The sequence below is a fragment of the Aulonocara stuartgranti genome (assembly GCF_965226115.1).
Source record: "Aulonocara stuartgranti genome assembly, chromosome: 5".
NCBI classification, from domain to species: Eukaryota; Metazoa; Chordata; class Actinopteri; order Cichliformes; family Cichlidae; genus Aulonocara; species Aulonocara stuartgranti.
The window spans coordinates 37,115,240-37,135,512 of NC_138943.1; the positions used below are offsets into that span (position 1 = coordinate 37,115,240).

Sequence of the window (20,273 nt, forward strand, 5' to 3'; positions counted from 1 at the left end):
GGATCCTCCCACTGACATGACCGCTGCGGCACCGGGCAAACCTCCACCCGCCCCACTCCTGCTAAACAGGTGACAACAGATTTAAGAGACAGGACTTAGTGCTGCTCAATCTTTGATTTTATTTATTTTTTGCTGTGTTTTACTTGCATCTATTTGAAAAAGTGTAAACACAAAACTTTATTTTATTTTATAAGATGGAATCTGCAGAAAATAGGTTTAAATGTTAAACACATTTCTTCAAGTCAAAGACAGTTGCATATAATTAAATTTTTTTGCTTAATGCAATGTGCATAAAGTTAAAAGATTAAAACTAAGAAAACATTTTTAAAAAGAGATTTCTTCATTTGATTCAGTTTTATATGATGGATTATGCAGAAAAAAATAAAATTGGGCTAAAAGCTCTATTGCTTTATTACGTATTCAAGTTGTGTATCATGTTTTTTAAAAAATAATTACCGTATTTCCCGGACTACAAAGCGCACCTGAATATTAGCCGCACAAGCTAAAATCAGGGGAAAATCCTGTTTTGTACATACATTAGCCGCACCTGACCAAAAGCCGCAGGTGTTTCAATGTTGACTTATCATATGTAAGAGAATATGCACAAAGCGAATTGTCAGGAAAGAGATGGCTGTTTGGAGACACATCCCTTTTATTAATATTTTGAAAAACAAGTTATGGGTACATATTTGCACATGTGCTGTGCTTCATAAATGAGTAACAAATGTAGTACATAATAACCTACAGCACACCAGAAAAATAGATTCAGACTACCTTTTAGGCTCAGGTGCAGCGACACAGCTTTAACAAGAAGAAAAGTCAGTCATTCACCATCTTTCTCTTCTTCCTGCGCACTAAAACCACCAAAGTCCTCTTCTCCAGTGTCGGAAACGAACAGGCTCAGGATGGCTTCGTCATCCACTCTCAGCTTCTTTCCTTCGTTGTCACTTTCAAAACAAAAGAAGTCCTCGTTGTCAGTGTCAGAGTCGAACACCCTCAGAAGGGCCGTGGCGGTGTCCTCTCCATCATGCAGCAGTCCAGCCCTTCGAAATCCGCTGGTGATCGTGGATGTTTTCACACTTTTCCACGCTGTCAGAATCCACCGGTGGAGTTGAGCATAACTTGCTTTTCGCAAGTTTATCGCCGCTCATCATCCACGCCTCCCTCTGAACGCATAGCGCTACTTTGAAGTTTGTTTTTCGCGCTACTTGTACGGCACTATGTTGCCTGGCGGATGGACATGTGACCAACATACCACTTTTGAACCCCGATCCTTCCGCCAAGCAACGTAGTGCCGTACAACAGCGGAACAAACAAAACAAATCGTCTTACGATATCACAAAAATCATGGACAATCCATAGAAAAGCCGCACCTGACTAAAAGCCGCAGGGTTCAAAGCTTGTGCAAAAAGTAGCGGCTTATAGCCCGACAATTACGGTAATTAATTAATTAATTACTTTAATTAATTAAATTAGAAAGTTACTAACTACTCTTGAAATCAGTAATTAGTTAGTAATTACTTTTGTCAAGTAACTTGACCAACACTAGTTAAGACTGTACAACAATACTTCAATAATAATTGAATTGCATTGTTTTAATTTCATTTAATTTTAAATTGAATTACAAATTTTTGAGCTTATTCTTGATGGAAATTGTCAGGCTGTCCATAATAATAATAATAATAATAATAATAATGGATTGGACATCCATTATTACTCCCAGACAGGGAGGGAAGGAACTCAGATATTAAACAGCATGGAACATCTGGTTAATTTTCAAAACAGAAGACTTGCTTGAGACTGAATTTTCCATTTAGGTGATCGTGGCTCAAGAGTTGGGAGTTCGCCTTGTAATCGGAAGGTTGCCGGTTCGAGCCCCGGCTCAGACAGTCTCGGTCGTTGTGTCCTTGGGCAAGACACTTCACCTACCGCCTACTGGTGATGGCCAGAAGGGCCGATGGCGCGATATGGCAGCCTCGCCTCTGTCAGTCTGTCCCAGGGCAGCTGTGGCTACAACTGTAGCTTGCCTCCACCAGTGTGTGAATGGGTGGGTAAAGCGCTTTGGGGTCCCTAGGGGGGACTAGTAAAAGCGCTATACAAATACAGGCCATTTTCCATTTATGATACTTTCTGCTGTGCTGTGACTCGATGCCAAGGTATTGTCCATTTTAGTCACAGAAAGTCACTGATGCTGGCAGATAGTTGCTACCTGAACAGAGATGAAGCACAGCCTGACATGTGGAGAGCAAACAGTTTTTCCCTCTCATTGATTCCCCTGGATGGTACTGCTTGTAAGTAACAACATAGCATGTCTGTTAGAATGTATCTTTTACAGAAACACCGACCTGTGTTTTACTTGAAATCTATACCCTAAACACAACAGCAGTCCTGATATTTCTCTGAGCTGAAGAGTTATCACACAAATGAGCGCTTGGCAATGTTGGAGTGTAGATTGATTTTTCAGGCATGTGAAGGTAAGCGCTTAGTTCCACAGCAAGCGCCCGGCAGTGCAGTGGCTGCTTTTATACTGATCTGTCCTGCTGTCATGGATCAAATCAAAATGAAAAGAACTAAATCTGTGGGACATCCCAGAGGCTTAGCGCGCTAGACAACATCTCTTGTCTTCTTTGTCCTTTGGTTCTTCTTTTTTATTTTATTTTCCTTGCATTTTTTTTTTGCCCTTCTTTTTGTTCCTCTTATTTCCCCACTCTGTCGACCTTTCCTAACCCTCTTTCCTTCTCATCCTTGATCTCTCTAAGGGAAGCTCAACCGAAGAGTTTCTTTTTCAGTGCCCCTGGCAAAAGTTTGTCACTTTCAAGACTGAACTATAAAGTCATCTGTGTAAAGACATTAGCAGAGTTGCACTGAATTACAGCGAGGCCTCCAAAAAATTCCCAATTGTACTTTGACGTAATACTTTGCTGTGTCACATGAAGTGCTATCTCCAAATAAGCATGCCACTTTGGCGTGTGTGTGTGTCTCTGTTTTGTTTGGTTTTGGTTTGTGTGTGCAACAAATTGGTTCTTGATGCCAGTTCACTACTAAGAACTTTACATGGAAGCAATAACTGCAGCCTTCTTAGTCTCTTAACTGTTTAGAGAGTTGAGAGTTGATTCTAAAGTTAGCTCCTCTAGTTCTTAAACTATGCTTAACTAAACTTGGGCCTTTCTTTAACTTTCAGATTACAGTAAGATTACATATGTGGCATAAACTTCTCATTGTACATGGTTCTGACTATAAAGTGAGAATCAGCAAAGTGACCTAGGAAAAGGAAAACGAACACAAAGACACACAAAAAGCCCTGTAATAGATATAAACAAGGCAAAACTTTAGAGGAAGAAAGTGTCTTCTGCTTATCGTTATCAGGGTCACAGAGGCCTGGAACCTACTCCAGCCACAATAGGGTGAGAGACAGAGTACACCCTCGACAGGTCACCAGTCTGAAGCAGTGCTAACACAGAGAGAAAGACAACCGTTCAAACATATGGGTAATTTAGAATCACCAATTAACCTAATCCCACTAACTGCATATCTTTGGTCTGCGGGAGGAAGCCAGAGTACCCGGAGACTCAGGCAAACATGCAAACTCCACACAGAAAGGCCCGAGCCAGATGGTGGGGTCAAACTTAGGACCGACGGTGGTAAACATCGTGCCACCATGTCGCCCTGGGACACTACTTATAGACTGATTTTTAGAAAGAAAAACCTTTGAAGAAAGATAAAATCAAAAGCAAAGAGCAGCTTCCCTCAGAATGCAGTTGCATTTGTGGTAGTAGCGGGTGCACATGTGAATTATATTGAGCTTTTCTGTGTAGCTGAAATAAATGGCATTCAAATTATTCTTGGATAATCCATGGATTTCAGGTGTGCATGTTAGATAGTCACAGTTGTTGCATGCTATATAAATTAAAGAGCTTCAGGTAACAATGGTCTCTATTTATTTATAATGGCTCTAGTCCTCCGTGGAGGGAGGAGGTGGGTTATAACATAAACAATATACAGTACAAAAATGTAAACGCTACTGTCTTGCTAGGAATTACCTGTTATTTACTGAGCAGGGCCCAAATACTTTAATTCTATTTATTATTTTGCAAAAAATTTAATAATTAAATAATATACACTGGATACTAATAATTTATTATTAAAGATACATCTACCAACTGCATTATTTCAAGCTACAACTTTAAAGTGATGACTTAATGAAGCAATATTAGTAATAATCAAGTAGTATTATATCATTCAAAATTGATAAATACTGATAAATATACTAATAAGTATAGTACAGTATAAGTACAATGTGATGCTAAAATGTCTGTTCAATTAGACGGCGTATGGATAAGCCTTTTATGAAGTTTGATTTTTTTTTCATTATTCTGATTTCTTATGCTGCCCGGTTACGAGCAGGTTGTCAATAACAAATACACACCTTACATTATAAATTTCTATTTCCAGATTACATATCCAGCCAGCTGTATATTGATAAATAGGAGAACTTATAAGTCATTTTTTACAGCACACTTGCACATTTTCGCAGAGGTAAAAGATACATTCAAATTATGTACAAGTGATGCTGTAATGAAAGGTCTGGGAGGTCCAAGGATGACCCAGCAAATCACCAAAATACATTATGAATAAATGTGAAAAAAAAAAAATGTTTACTGTCAATGTCAATGGATGTTTGTGGTAATTAGAGGGCGATGGGTTTAAGTAACAGGGAGTGACTCTTCAAAAATATGTTTTTCTGAAAGATTTGCATAGATACTAAACCAGCTTATCCAGATTTAGGGGAGTTCAAATCAAAAGTGAGCTGTGTGGCCAAATGGCCGATGAACTGTGAGCAAAAACAGATTTTGCTGGGATAAAAACAATTATGTGTGATAAGATTAGAGAGGACAATTAGTGGTGAAACAGCACTTTTATTCAGTGGCATTAGACTAACAAAGAAGTCCTGGGGCTGTTTATTTAGCATAACAAAGGCTATGTAGATGGAGCCAAATAATGTGGGCTAGCCAGACAAAAACAGTCCATCAAAACTCATTAAAGCTGAGAATAAGATACATTAGGAAAATATGATGGTGAAGAAAGGAGGAAGTGTAGCTCTGAAAATAAAGGATGTTTTCATTGTTTAAAATTTCAAATGCTTACTTTGATCAGCACGGTGAAATGTTGAAAGGGTCCACTTTGTATTCTAAAGCAGGAGGCATGGCAGCTGATCCCAGCCGTTATTATTAATGGCCTTCACCTCAGCACAAACTGCACAGCGATTCCTTAAAATGCAAAAATGAGATGCCACCACCTGTAGACAGATACAAAGGGTCAAGAGGATAATGTCAGCCAGAGGTTCACAGGTCAACATAGTAAATCTTGTCAAAAGGGATAAACACTGCCTCCGAGCGCACTGACAAGCACTCTGTCTCCCAGAATGTGGAAGTCTCATGAAAACTTTATTATTTATCTTCTCCTCTGCTGCTTGTGCCTAAAATGGAGAGGAGAGAAAAGATTGAGCTACACAAGAAAAAAATAAAAAGTGTGTTGGTATAACTTTAATGTGGGAATATGCTTTTGTTTGTATGATTTGGCACCCTCTTGTGGCCACAGTTGGTACTTGGGAAGTTGTTATGCCCAGCTAGTTTGCTACAAGTGCTCAGTGGAGGTGAAACTTTTGCCCACGCATGCCTGTAAGTTTTCATTACATACTATAACTTTAACTATCTGATTTGTGATGCATGTGTAATGTGCATATACTGAGTTACTATTTCAGCTGTGTGGTCATTACTCATTTGTAAAGCTACTTGTGTGCTAGCGACTGTATATTAGCATGTGTTTGCTAACTTGCTATGATCAATAATGCTAGTTAACGGAAGGTGATGTTTATGTTTAATTTAGGCAACCTTAAGATTTATGTTTTTTGCTGGTTGTCATGAAAACTAAGTTTCAATTAGTACATTATGTATGTTCAGTGAATGAGAAGGTAATTATCTGTTTTGTGTTTATTTAGTTTTACAAAAAGAAAAGAGAAAGGAGAGTAATGAAAATGGATAAAGGATACCATGTATAAGAAGCCTCAGTAACATGGCCTGTAAACTGGAGATGCAGATCGAAGTAAAGAAGAATCTCAGTTCAAAGCATTCTCTTCTTCTCATTCTGTTCACTGTCTGTCAAACTGGATAAGCTAAATCACGCCCACATCTAGTGAGGACAGAACAGTAAAAAGGCATACAATTCAGCAGATTTCACCATTCAAGGCGGCTACTGTATTCACAATGTCTGAGCCATCAGCTAACCAAGCCCAGCAGGTAGAGACACTTGGATCTCTGGAGACAAGATCATACTGTTCCAGCTCAAAACTTTCCAACAGGTCAACAGCAAGCGTTGCAGCGCTCAGGGCACGTGCCAAAGCAGAGGCTGCACAAGCGCAGTTGGCTTATGCGGAACAAGAAGCGGAAGCTATGAAACAACAAGCCCAAATCCAAGCACAGCTGCATATTCTCCAGGTGAAGAAAATGGCTGCTGCTGCATCAGCTGAAGCACAGGTCTTAGAGGCAGCGGTTCAGCTGGAGGAACAAAATTCCCAGAAAAGCGGGCAACTCCCAATCATCCATGCAGACTGTAAGCAAAGAGTTCAAGATTACATTGACAGACAGTCATATGTGCAAAATATTCAAGAAAATACTCCTGCTGAAGATGACACACAGTCATCACCATACCTTAAAAAAGGATATCCAAGCTCATCTGTGGCTCTACCCAAAGCACCTTTGTGGAAAGAGGAGGACCTCACACATCAGGAGCTTAGACCGCAACATCCACCCAGCGATCACCACGATCATGGGACATACACAAGTCCAGCACATCAGTTTGAACCACTCACGCCAATACCACCTACCCACAATAACTCATCTGCTATAACAGATGTGGCAAAATATTTAATGAGACGAGAGCTTGTGTCAACTACTATACAGAAATTTGACGACGAACCCCAAAACTACCGGACATGGAAATCCTCCTTCTTAAATGTAATCAAGGACTTGTCTTTGTCACCTAGAGAGGAACTTGACCTCCTTATAAAATGGTTAGGACCACAGTCGTCTGAGCAAGCAAGGAGAGTCAGCGCTGCGCAAATTTATAATGTTGCTGCAAGCCTTGAAATGGTTTGGCAGCGCTTGGAGGAGTCATATGGAGCTCCAGAGGTGATTGAACATGCCCTCTTTAAGAAAATGGAAGACTTTGCAAAAATATCTGCCAAAGACAACAGCAGGCTGAGGGAACTTGGTGACCTCTTACTTGAACTGGAACTCGCCAAAGCAGAAGGGCACTCACCTGGGCTCGCTTTCCTCGACACAGCACGTGGTGTCAATCCTATTGTAGAGAAACTACCACACACATTGCAAGAGAAGTGGATTTCATGTGCATCCAAGTTCAAAACAAACCACAACGTTGCCTTCCCACCTTTCTCTGTCTTTTCCCAGTTTGTACGAGAACAAGCGAGAATCAGGAATGATCCCAGCTTCTTTTTTCTCTCAACAGGAGTAGGGAAAGCTGAACGACCTATAAGGTACAACAGAACACAGATATCAGTAAGAAAGACAGATGTGTCATGTGAACTGGGGGTAAGTGAATTGGATAAGTGGGATGACCCAGACAAGCAGTGTCCTCTCCATAGGAAACCACACCCTCTTAGGAAATGTCGCAGTTTTCGCAGTAAGTCTCTTGAAGAAAGAAAAGCTTACCTAAAGGAGAAGAACATATGCTTCAGATGTTGTGGATCCACCAAGCATCTAGCAAAGAACTGCACAGCCAAAATTACTTGTAAGGAATGTGAAAGCGACAAGCACATCTCGGCTTTGCATCCAGGCCCACCCCCTCACGACTTCAGACTGCCACTAGAGACAGGAAAGCATGGCGGGGAGCCTCAAGCCATGCCAGTGTCAACCTCAGCTAAAGCCATGTGCACTGAAGTCTGTGGAGATTGGCATAGCCCCAAGTCTTGTGCCAAAATCTGTCTAGCTCTGGTTTATCCTTCTGGCAAGAGAGAGAAAGCAATCAAACTATATGCAGTCTTAGATGATCAGAGCAATCGCTCTCTTGCACGATCCATGTTTTTTGACATCTTCGAGGTGGACGGGAACACAGAGACATACACACTCAAGACGTGCTCAGGCATAATGGAAATGAGTGGAAAGCGAGCCAAACACTTCATCATAGAGTCGATTGATGGCAACACCAAGGTACCTCTACCTCCATTGCTGGAATGTGATATGATTCCAGAGGACCGGTCTGAGATACCCTCTCCTGAAGTTGCACAACATTTTCCTCACTTGAAAGACATTGCACACAAAATCCCTCCCATCAATTCAGACGCACAAATCCTTCTGCTCCTAGGAAGGGATGTGTTGAATTTGCATAAAGTGAGAGAACAACACAATGGACCAGCAGATGCTCCATTTGCTCAACGGCTCGACCTTGGCTGGGTAGTCATAGGAGATGTCTGTTTGGGGCGCACGCATAAGCCGAGCTCTGCTGTGAGAACCTATAAAACTAACGTGCTGCTCAATGGGAGACCATCATATCTCAGCCCGTGCTTCAACAGTATGAATGCAAAGGAAAAGCTGTTAACAGTCCAGCAGAGATGCACTATTCAAAGCCACTTGGATACTTATCACGGGGTCAAAACAGACAACCTCGGTGATACAGTGTTCATCAAGAGCGAAGACGATGAGAGACCCGGACCTTCACTGGAAGATGAACGTTTCCTCAAGATCATGCAAAGTGAGATGTACCAAGACAACTCTAATAGTTGGGTCGCGCCTCTGCCCTTTGTAACACATAGGCAGCGACTGCCAAACAACTGCCAGCAAGCTCTCAAACGACTGCATACTCTCAAGCGGAGTCTCGACAGGAAGGCAGACATGAGAGATCACTTTGTTAAGTTCATGCAGAAGATGTTTGACAGTCAGCAAGCAGAGTTAGCACCTGCTTTGAAGCCTGAGGAAGAGTGCTGGTATCTTCCATTGTTTGGAGTATACCATCCACAAAAGCCTGGACAAATACGGGTAGTTTTTGACTCGAGCGCCAAACACGAGGGGGTGTCATTGAATGATGTCCTTTTAAGTGGTCCAGACTTGAACAACACTTTGGTTGGAGTGCTACTGCGGTTTCGAAAAGAGCTTATAGCAATAACTGCGGATGTGGAACAGATGTTCTACTGCTTTACTGTAAGGGAAGATCACCGGAACTACCTACGTTTTCTCTGGTACCGAGAAAATGACCTCACAAAAGAGGTGACAGTGTTCCGCATGACAGTGCATGTGTTTGGCAATAGCCCCTCACCAGCTGTGGCGATCTATGGGCTGAGAAAAGCAGCTCAAGCAGGCGAGGCAGAGCACGGCAAAGATGCAAGGGAGTTTGTTACCAGAAACTTTTATGTCGACGATGGTCTGACTTCACTCCCTACAGAAACAGAAGCCATCAGTCTTCTTCAAAGAACACAGAAGATGTTAGCTGAGTCCAATTTACGGCTACACAAAATTGCCTCAAACAGTAGCAAGGTAATGGATGCATTTCCAGCTGATGATCTGGCCAAGGACCTGAAAAACCTAGACCTAGGGACAGATCCTCTTCCTGTTCAGCGTAGCCTTGGACTGAGCTGGAGTCTTGAATCAGATTCTTTCACCTTCCAAGTTTCCAAGGAAGAAAGACCCTTCACTAAGCGAGGCATACTCTCTACAGTCAACAGCTTGTATGACCCGTTAGGTTTTATTGCTCCCATCACTGTCCAAGGCAAAGCCCTCATCAGAGAACTTACCACAGGACCATGTGAATGGGATGATCCTCTTCCACCTGCCAAAGAAAGACAATGGAATGCATGGAAAGACTCCCTGTCAGAGGTAGAGCTTCTGCACATACCCAGGCCTTATATTCCGTCTTCTCTGTCCTCCATGCAGCACCAAGAGCTTTGTGTCTTCTCAGATGCCTCGTCAATGGCTATTGCAGCAGTTGCCTACATACGAGCTATTGATAAACAAGGACAGTGCTTCATCGGGTTTGTCATGGGTAAATCCAAGCTAGCACCCAAGCCTGCACATACCATCCCCCGATTGGAGCTGTGTGCTGCAGTTCTTGCTGTAGAGGTGGCAGAGCTCATTTGTCAGGAGATGGACCTTGAGCTGCATGCCGTAAGGTATTACACAGACAGCAAGATTGTGCTAGGCTACATCTATAATGCTTCGCGAAGATTTTACATCTATGTGTCCAACAGAGTCTCCAGAATTAGGAAGTCCACTACATGCACACAGTGGAATTATGTTGCAACAGAAAACAACCCAGCTGACATCGCAACAAGGCCGATTGCAGCAAGTCTCCTGCACAAAACAAGCTGGTTCATTGGTCCTCAGTTCCTAAAGCAGGCCCAACAACAGGTATCCCCATCAGTGACATTAAGTAAGTTTGACCTTGTTGAACCACAGCACGATGCAGAGATTCGCCCAGAAGTCAGCACCCTGACAACTAAGGCTACTGATAGACCTCTCAGTCCACAGAGATTTGAACGGTTCTCCTCATGGAAAACTCTGATAAATGGAATGGCGAAGCTCATCAGCGTGGCAAGATGCAGGTCCAGGCTTTCAAAACAAGTCCCTCAAAATCCACAAACACAGGCAAAATTTAGAGTGATCTGGAGTGTTCAACAGTTTGTATTCACGGAAGAAGTGAGACAATTGGAGAGAGGGAAACAAATTTCCGAAGCAAGTCCTCTGTGGAGGTTGAACCCCTTTATCGATCAGGATGGAGTGCTTAGAGTAGGTGGACGGCTCTCTTCAGCTGACCTTCCATATGATGAAAAACACCCAGTCATACTCCCAAAGAGACACCATGTGACAACTTTGTTAGTGAGACATCATCACCAGGAAGTTGCCCACCAAGGTCGCCACTTAACTGAGGGGGCACTTCGCTCAGCCGGTTTGTGGATAATTGGCGTAAGAAAGCTGGTTTCTAGCTTGATCTATGGATGTGTCATATGCCGCAAACTCAGAGGAAAGCCTCAAGAGCAAAAGATGTCTGACTTGCCTGAGGATAGGCTTTGCATAGAACCCCCGTTCACCAGAGTTGGTCTAGATGTCTTTGGACCATGGAGTGTAGTGTCACGACGAACAAGAGGAGGCACAGCAGAAAACAAGCGATGGGCAGTGTTGTTTACGTGCCTAGGAACACGAGCAGTGCATATAGAGGTGATTGAATCCATGTCCACCTCAAGCTTTATTAACGCCTTAAGAAGGTTTTTTGCCATACGAGGACCTTCTAAGGTTCTCAGGTCTGACCGTGGAACCAACTTCGTCGGTGCCTGTAGAGAGTTAAGGATCTTTACAGATGACTCAGAGGTCCGAAATTACCTTAGTAATGAAGGCTGCTCATGGACCTTTAATGCACCACACTCATCCCATATGGGAGGCTCATGGGAAAGAATGATTGGTGTTGCTCGTCGGATCTTAGATGCCATGCTGCTGCAGTCTGGGCCTACCCGTCTTTCTCATGAAGTCCTTGTCACCTTGATGGCAGAAGTGATGGCAATTATGAATGCTCGGCCATTGGTTCCGGTGAGTACAGATCCAGAGTCACCGACAGTCTTGACACCAGCAATGCTTCTTACTCAGAAAGCAAACGTTGTGTCTGCTCCCGAAGGGGTGTTTGACTTGAAAGACCTATACAGGAAACAGTGGCGACATGTCCAATGTCTAGCCGACATCTTTTGGAAACGATGGCGACAAGAATATTTGACAACACTGCAGTCCAGAAAGAAGTGGATCAATGACAAAAGGGACATGCAAGTCGGAGACGTTGTCTTACTGAAGGATGACCAAACCAAGCGAAATGAATGGCCTATTGGTCTCATTGTTAAGAACATTCCTAGTCAAGATAATAAAATCAGAAAGGTGGAGGTTAGGGTTGTGAAACAAGGTGCTCCACGGATTTACCTACGTCCAGTTTCTCAGCTCATCCTTCTGTTCCCCAAGGAAACTAAAAAGTAAGGTAAAAGACGGAGTGGTATAAAATACTTTATACCAGGCGGGGAGTGTGTTGGTATAACTTTAATGTGGGAATATGCTTTTGTTTGTATGATTTGGCACCCTCTTGTGGCCACAGTTGGTACTTGGGAAGTTGTTATGCCCAGCTAGTTTGCTACAAGTGCTCAGTGGAGGTGAAACTTTTGCCCACGCATGCCTGTAAGTTTTCATTACATACTATAACTTTAACTATCTGATTTGTGATGCATGTGTAATGTGCATATACTGAGTTACTATTTCAGCTGTGTGGTCATTACTCATTTGTAAAGCTACTTGTGTGCTAGCGACTGTATATTAGCATGTGTTTGCTAACTTGCTATGATCAATAATGCTAGTTAACGGAAGGTGATGTTTATGTTTAATTTAGGCAACCTTAAGATTTATGTTTTTTGCTGGTTGTCATGAAAACTAAGTTTCAATTAGTACATTATGTATGTTCAGTGAATGAGAAGGTAATTATCTGTTTTGTGTTTATTTAGTTTTACAAAAAGAAAAGAGAAAGGAGAGTAATGAAAATGGATAAAGGATACCATGTATAAGAAGCCTCAGTAACATGGCCTGTAAACTGGAGATGCAGATCGAAGTAAAGAAGAATCTCAGTTCAAAGCATTCTCTTCTTCTCATTCTGTTCACTGTCTGTCAAACTGGATAAGCTAAATCACGCCCACATCTAGTGAGGACAGAACAAAAAGGGTTAGGGCCGAACCACTGCAATAAAAGTGATGTATGAGACGTCACACAGTGATTGGCTCAATACATCACCCTCAAAACGCGAGCCCGTGTGCACGCACGCACACACTCACTCTATGGTGCGCTGAAGTCCTGAATGCCCGTAGGCTAATAGATGCAAGATAAAATAAGAACTTTGCAAATATGGGATGAAGCAATCTTTTATTGGACTGTATTAGCTCCACCCGTAGATCCACACACGCTCACATACTCTCACATATGCATGTTTATTGTTTAATTGGAGCTGTTCTGAAGCTGAAAGCGCAGGAGCATCGGGGCTGAGAATAAGCAGATGGTAACTAAGTGGGATAACAGAAATGGCAACTGACCTGATTGATGTTTCTATTGGTGCTCGCTGATGCTTGGTGCTTCCAGCAACACTTACGAACCTATAAAAGTATGGCGGTGTAAAATTGGGATGGTGCACTTCCTCGCTGCTGCGGAGTCCAAGAATAATTTTTTCTCTGTTCCCTCTGTTTTCACTTTGAAATCAAATAAGGCTCGTCATTCCACCACAAAGACGCTGCACATGTTAGTAAATGTTCATATATTTAGCTGTCTGTAAAAACATCTCAATCCAGATAAAACTGGTGGAATTACAATCCACATTTTAAAATGACCATGAAAACGGTATTATTGTACAATTACTATTACATTACAACCAGTGCTTTTAAAATCTGTTAGACTTTATACTCCTAGAATAGAACAACTCACACCAACACCTACATTTCGAATATGTTTCCAATTAAAATTGTTGCAAGTAGTAAGATTTGTAGTTTTGTGTGTTTAGGGAAGACTAGGTTATAAGAATTAAGTATATAGTAAGTAATTAAAATAAAAATAAAATTGAACATATACAAAGGAAACTTGAACACATCAAAGAGCCTGACTGTTTATCACAGCGTTTGTTACCTGTGGAAGATCAGGCTCTGGCTGCTGAGGTGAGTAAACAGCTTTAACATCACTCTGTTTGTTGCTAGGCTTGAAAATATGCTTCAGTAGAACATTTGCATAATGACTGAAACCAGCCCACTGAAGGAACAATGGAGGTCAGTTCCTTAATCGTAATTATGCAAATTCTCATGACCATTGATCAACAACCACTGACCAAAACCCACTGATCAAAGACCACTGATCAATGGCCATGAGTACCATTCACAGAGAGCTGGAGAATGGCTGCAATCACAGCCTTGTAAGATGGCAAAAGATGTACCCTTAGGCCCCCTCCTCGATTCAGAGATGGTCTTTCCCCTTTCACGTTGGGATTGGGGAAACCTGCAGTCAGCTGATTCTGAAGAAGTCACTTGGATGAGTGACGAAACGTTTCTCCCACAAAACGCTATGTCCAGATGAACAGAATCAACTTTTGGAGATGCTTCAATAGACAATCTCCAGAAAACCAGTAATCAACAAAAAACCATTATCTGTGCAAAGATTGATGCTGCTGAAGTGAAACCCAGAAATGTTACAGTGGGTTTAATAAACTCGTAGTCAGGCTTTTTGCCATTTGGCATATTTTGGCACCATTTGTGAGATGAAATTTCTTATGTATTGAAGAGCAGAAATGATTTACATGCCTAAAATAGTTTTATTTTAGTCCCACGCACTTTGGGACTTTTTTCCCTTTGCTTAACTACGCTACCTTTTGCTTTTCCCTTTAAACTTTGTGGGGCCAACTTTGGCTTCTATTGGCCGATCCCTCCTTTTAGTAGCTTGAGCATCACGGTAACATCTTCGTGTTCACATCAGTTCCACCAATCAGAAGTTGCAGGGCGAGAAATACACCTGACACTAAATTTATGACACTTGCCCCCATCCAATCAAATGTCTGTAACTGGGCAGAAAATTGCAACTTTTGATGGGAAATGGCTCTGGGGCATTGAGTTAGTCAGGAAAAAGCTCTCATCCTTTATAAACCACTAATAATAAGACACAGTAAATTGAGAAGTCCTCGTCTTGTGCCTGTGCTGTTTTTGTCATGCTTATACCAAACAACTTGAGTCTGTCACCTTTGTTATAAAGCCCAACATTTTCTAACAGGATTGCATGTCCTGTTTCCCTTTCTCTTAGTTTTTTCTCTCTCTGATTAAAAACATAAAGTGTGTCCATGTGATTCTATTAGAAAACTGTTTTCATTCATCAAGTTAACAGAGATATGATAAACTTCTGCTGCTTTTGTTGTTAACTGCCACAGTTGATTTCTTTCTGCAAATGTCCAAACTCAGGTGAGACTGAGAAACCCACCACTGCAGGTGAGAGGTGACAGGACAGAGGCTCTCCACCCCGGTGATACAACAGGACAGATTCAGCAGTGTGTGAGGAAGAGGAGGAGAAAAAGGAGCCAGCAGCAGCTGAGAGATGGAGAGGAGTACAGGGGGAGAACAGACAGACCTTCTCTGTAGTTGAGGGACTGGTGGAAACAGTTAAAACAGTTTCTAGATATTTGCTTTGTGTATTTGCAGAAGTATCTCCAACACAAACTGCAACAGCTGCATACAGGGAACCCCTCACTGATGTTTATCCTGCAGGACAGGATCTGATGGGGAAACAAGGAAAAATAAAGGGAACCACGGATAACTTTGATAATACTTTGATTTATCCAGAGTATTGTTTTCATCACAGTGGGATTGTGCTGGTTTCAGTGTAAAAAGTATGCAGATCATTTAAATACAAAGTTCAAAGAGCTGTGAAAAGTTTGTCAGTATTTTATGAGGACGTCAAGTTTCTGTATCAAGAGCCTCTTACCCTGTTTAATGCTCTCATATCTTCAACATCTTAAGCAAATTATACTGCACAGTTTTCTCATCAATAAAATAATTTTACTGCATCAGTTTGTCTTCCGTTTTATCTGAAACATACAAGGATCAAATCTTATTCGTTTATTTTTGGGATATTGCTCTTAAATATAATTAAAGCTTTCACACAGTGGTCACTATATATTAATATTTGTCTGTCAGACAGTAAAACTGGTATAAATGATATGAAATATAAATATTCCTTGAATTTGAACTGAAATGTAATATTTGAGACAACTAATTTCACCACTGAGCATTTCTTTTTCCAAAAATCGTGTATATATAGTAAAATATCAGTGATGTAAATCTATTACATTTGTACCATCAAAATGAGACTTGTTTCAAGAGCTAAACTAGCAAACTAGTTTACTAGCTAAACTTAGCATCATTGTTGGCTAAAGGGACGCTAAAGGGACTCATGGTGCACATGGTTGTGGTATTCTCCCAGATCACATGGAGATGAAACAACACAATTTTTTTCAATCAAAGTCAAACAAATGATATAAAATAAAGATTTTCTCTGTTTCTATCGAACATGCTGTCCGCCATAGCTGTAGCTGCTTATGTCGCAATTGCTAGGTAACAGGAACCGCCTGTCGTAGATTAGACCATCCAATAGAACAGCACTTCTGGCCTTTGAAGGATGCAGCCTCTGAATTTGGACAATGCCAGTCACTTTTCACCTTAGGAGCAAAAGCATTTTGGTTATGGCCAAAATGCTAATAATCGTGAGTCGCATTTAGGCCATAACCATGCACCTTCCTGTCAAATTTATGTAGTAAACAACTGATTGTAGCAGTGGCGGCTCCTGAAAAAAATCTCAGGGGGGGCAATTTTTATGATATTGACTAAAATGACCCATTTAATGAGTACATCAAACAACACAATTTTAATTTAAATTTAAAATGAACAACCATATTCTGGCCATTTGTATAGATTTGTAAAAATGAACAACCATATTCTGGCCATTTGTATAGATTTGTAAAAATGAACATGAACAGATTTTTTTTTTTTTTTTGAATGAATGAATGAAAAATAACTATTGAAAACAACAACTGTAAACTGATTGGGGGGGTGGGCTAAAGAGAGAAAGAGAGAGGGATGGAGAAAGAGAGTAAATATGGTTAAGGGTTCTTATTTGTACAAGAACTTTGCTCGTCTGTCTTTCTGAGTGGCAAATTTCTCGATGACCCTGGTGTTGAAATCAGGAAGTTCTTGTGTGAGTTTTTTCTCTATGGACAGCATAGCCAGAGCGTTGAGCCGATCCTGAGCCATATTGTTTCTCAGGAAAGTTTTTATCCTCTTTAAAGTAGAGAAACACCTCTCCGATTCTGATGTTGTCATTGGTGTGGTGATGAGGATGTTAAGAAGACTTACAGTTTCGGTGAATGTGTCTTGAAGGTTGTTTTCCATCAGAACCTGATAGAGCGCCAGCGCACCACTACAACTCTGAAACTCCTCGTTGTCGTAGATCAGGGACAGTTCTGTTTTAAGTCTGGCTTTGTCCAATGAGGGATAGGCTTCCACTGTGGTTTGTAGTGCTGCATCTGGAAAATTTTTGCTGTGTTGTTGGAACAAGTCTCCTTGCAACAGAGTGGCGCTGACAAGGTGCTTGGTGAAAGAAAACCTCTCCTTGGCATGGCTCATAATGGTGTCGCACACCTATCCAATAATATATAATTGGTAAGAGTTAGATTCAGTGGTAAGACTTTGGCACATGTCTCATGTTAATCATCATTCTGAAAAAAAAAATCTGTCCATAACAAAACAAAACAGTCATGACCACTATATCAAATGACATCTGACAGCATCGTCATTAGATTTTATCTGATGATCCGATTTAAATCAGACCAAGCAGCTAGTGCTTACCTCCAGTGCCAAATGGTGTTGCCTGTCTTCCCCCAATGTTCTCCGTCTCTTTGTGGGTGGGTCTTGAACAGGTCCCCTGTACTCCTCATCCACAACCAGATTAGGAAGTGCCTCCCTGATCCAATACATAAGTTTCATTAATGGCTTCTGAAAACTGAATAGGGATATATTAACCAAACACAAACCAAACAAAGGTTGTGTTCTAATTACCGGGAATTACCGGATTTAATTAATAACCGGACCTGGTTTAATGGCTGGGGGAAAACCAGTGCAAGTAAATAAAGGCCCTGGCCATAATTTCAGGAAATAGCCTATGGTATAGGCTACATCAAATCATTACTGGGAATATACTTCATCAAATATACTTAATCAAATATTTTTCATAAAATTACTTCAAAGGCTGATATAAATCAAAATTATCTGAATTCCATTAAACATTTAAGTCACAGAACACAGAATATATGCAGAGAATTTGATAGAATCTATGCATAGATAATTAACATTTATTCTAGGTTACATATTTATGCTTTTATGCCTACCTGATAGCCTGCATGCGGCTGATGAATGTCTGGGTGATCCCTGCGATGGTGACAGAATCGATGTTTCTCTTCTGTAGGTGGTTATACAGCATGTCTACATGTGGCATTATCTTGTGAAACAAGGCCAGGAAAAAACAGAAAGCTTTGTCTTCCAGCATTCTCACGAAACCACCGGCATCTCTCTTTGTAGGGGCATCAAATCCTTCACTGTTACGGATGGTCTGAAAACACCTCACCAGATCGTCTTTATGTTCATACACTGTATTCACAGCACGACTGTTGAAGTTCCAACGGGTTGCAGATGCACTTGGAAGTCGGTGCGCCACCACCTCGTCAAGCACTGCAGTCCTCTTGCTCGATTTAGTAAAAAAAGAAGCGAATCCTGCTATGTCGGAAAAAAAGTGACTGATTTGAGGGATGTGGGAGGTTGCTTGTTGCATTACCAGGTTTAACTGATGGGCATAACAATGTACGTAGTGAGCGTTAGCATAAATGTCCTGTATCTTACGCTGCACTCCTCCAGTGGTACCCCTCATTACAGCGGCCCCATCGTAGGCCTGGGCGATCAACTTTCTCTCTTGTCCCTGGGGGAGGATGAAGCGCAGCCTCTCCGATAAGGCACTGGCTATTGCATCTGCACAAGCATTGGGTAGCTTGATGAATTCAAAAAAACGCTCTTGAATACGGTTTCGTTGGTCAATGTATCTTAGCACCATGACTAACTGACAGTGTGTAGAAATGTCAGTGGTTTCATCAGCTTGAATGGCTAAAAACTTCGCTGCCTTTACTTCTTCCACGATCCTTTCTCTCAGAACTGCCAACATGCAATCCAGGATCTCGTTCTGGACTGTTTTCGAGGTGCCTTTAAATACAGTAGCATTTTCAAGGTGTTGCCTCAAGTCGTGATCAATTGATGCCATCAAGTCGACTAAACCTCTAAAAATCCCTGGATTGTCTGAGGAATCACTTTCATCATGTCCCCGCATTGCTAGCTCAAAAGCACCACAAAACTTAATACAATCGATGATTTTAGATAAAATATGACGGTTTTTATCTACCTCTTCGTTGTGCCTTCTTAAAGCAATCCGATGTCCATCATCTAGCTGCGCCGCTATGCTAGTTTTCCCTAGCACAGCTAGCTTTACACTGTTGTCCATATGAACTCGTGAGCTTTCATGTTTCTTGATTCGTTCGGAGAGGTGCTTTAAGTCGGTTTGTCCAGATTGTGTCCACGTCAAATCACACTTGTCACTTTTGAACAGTATGCACGGGAAACAAAAAAGTGCATTAGCTGTTCCACAGCCTGTCAGCCACGACTTGCGCTGGAACCAACTCCGACAAAAAGTCCTGTTGTATGCTTTTGACTTCTCCTTCGTTGCCTGGGTTAGTTGAATTTCGGGCTTGTCAGGTCCCAACTCTTTAACTTGCAGTTTTTCTGCCATTGTCCTTCTGGCAAAAGGGTAGGTTAGAAGCGATCTAACCGAATTTGGGGGAGGCTGTGCCTCAACCGTTAACAATACCGCTGCCATCGTCTCTCTCTGACCTTATAGCTCACTTAGGCTACTGACTGAGGTAAAATTCTAGAACAGCAAATCTTCGCGCGTTTTCTGCAGGGGCGCAATTTTAAACGCCCCCAAACCATTTAATTCAGCGACGCTGATAGGTCAAATATTTATTATTTTCCCCTGGCAACCATTTAATGATAGGCTATTTCGCTGCATATCAAGGGCGCTTTGACGAGCGCCCCAGAAGAAGAAAAACACCGTTTGTTGGTTGAACTTTAATGAGTCAGCTGGTGAAAATGTTAAAATACGCCTGGCTGTATATGGGCACACACATAGTAAAACTATCATTGATGAATTTTTTAAAAATATATATTTTTACTCCTCCACATTTGGGGGGGCGGAGCCCGAGCGCCCCCTATGGGCCAGCCGCCACTGGATTGTAGAGTAATACATTAAAGTACTGAGTTAAGTATACAAATTGAAATGCATTAGAAAAGTTTGCACGCAGAGAAACATTTATGTTCTATTTTGGTGAAAAATTAGATAGAGAACTTTTTTTAATTGAATATTTTTGGTTGTTTTGTAGCTGTAAACCCAATGAGCTTTACAAACTGTTAATGTTAATAAAATAAAAGTTTATAAAACACACTGCCTCTGCCTGCAGGGAAGCAGAGTGTGGCTGGGGTTTGGGCCGATGGTCGGGTAGTGAACTGGTGACTCAGGCAAGACACTTGAAGTCGCCCATCCTGCTGGCCTTGCTCTTGACGCTGACAGCGCCGT

At 41.6% G+C, this 20,273-nt stretch overlaps 2 protein-coding genes and 1 long non-coding RNA gene across 5 annotated transcripts in view; 2 read left to right on the forward strand and 1 right to left on the reverse strand.

Annotated features, from left to right (window-relative positions):
• The window catches only part of LOC309706798, a 52,916-nt gene extending 37,359 nt beyond the window's left edge, over positions 1 to 15,557 (forward strand). For both annotated transcript variants that reach the window (XR_014276794.1, XR_014276795.1), the window contains exon 3: positions 15,011 to 15,557. This is a non-coding gene — a long non-coding RNA (uncharacterized lncRNA). The remainder of the gene's footprint in view (positions 1 to 15,010) is intronic.
• Positions 5,544 to 10,500, forward strand: LOC309707376 (uncharacterized protein; the record flags this gene model as incomplete). Its single annotated transcript, XM_082534686.1, has 3 exons — positions 5,544 to 5,678; positions 5,999 to 10,177; positions 10,464 to 10,500. The coding sequence occupies exons 2-3, from the start codon at positions 6,264 to 6,266 to the stop codon at positions 10,498 to 10,500; spliced, it is 3,951 nt and encodes a 1,316-aa protein (XP_082390812.1). The 5' UTR covers positions 5,544 to 5,678; positions 5,999 to 6,263.
• Positions 15,558 to 16,415: 858 nt separating the features above from the next.
• LOC309706756 (zinc finger MYM-type protein 1-like) lies at positions 16,416 to 19,923 on the reverse strand. Of its 2 annotated transcripts, none has more exons than XM_082533564.1 (3): positions 17,989 to 19,923; positions 17,450 to 17,564; positions 16,416 to 17,242 (listed from the first exon to the last, which is right to left on the reverse strand). In XM_082533564.1, exons 1-3 carry the CDS (start codon positions 19,515 to 19,517, stop codon positions 16,715 to 16,717), a joined length of 2,172 nt encoding a protein of 723 aa, XP_082389690.1. In that variant the 5' UTR covers positions 19,518 to 19,923; the 3' UTR covers positions 16,416 to 16,714. The 2 variants fall into 2 exon arrangements, with proteins under 2 accessions (XP_082389690.1, XP_082389689.1); XM_082533563.1 differs by having other exon boundaries at positions 17,450 to 17,603.
• Between the last annotated feature and the right edge of the window lie 350 nt (positions 19,924 to 20,273).

Coding starts and splice junctions, on each gene's coding strand:
- LOC309706756 (XM_082533563.1), bottom strand. CDS start 19,517: ATGGCAGCGGTATTGTTAACGGTTGAGGCACAGCCTCCCCCAAATTCG. Junction 17,604..17,988: donor AGCCGCATGCAGGCTATCAG/GTAGGCATAAAA, acceptor ATCCCTATTCAG/TTTTCAGAAGCCATTAATGA. Junction 17,243..17,449: donor AACACCATTTGGCACTGGAG/GTAAGCACTAGC, acceptor ATTATTGGATAG/GTGTGCGACACCATTATGAG.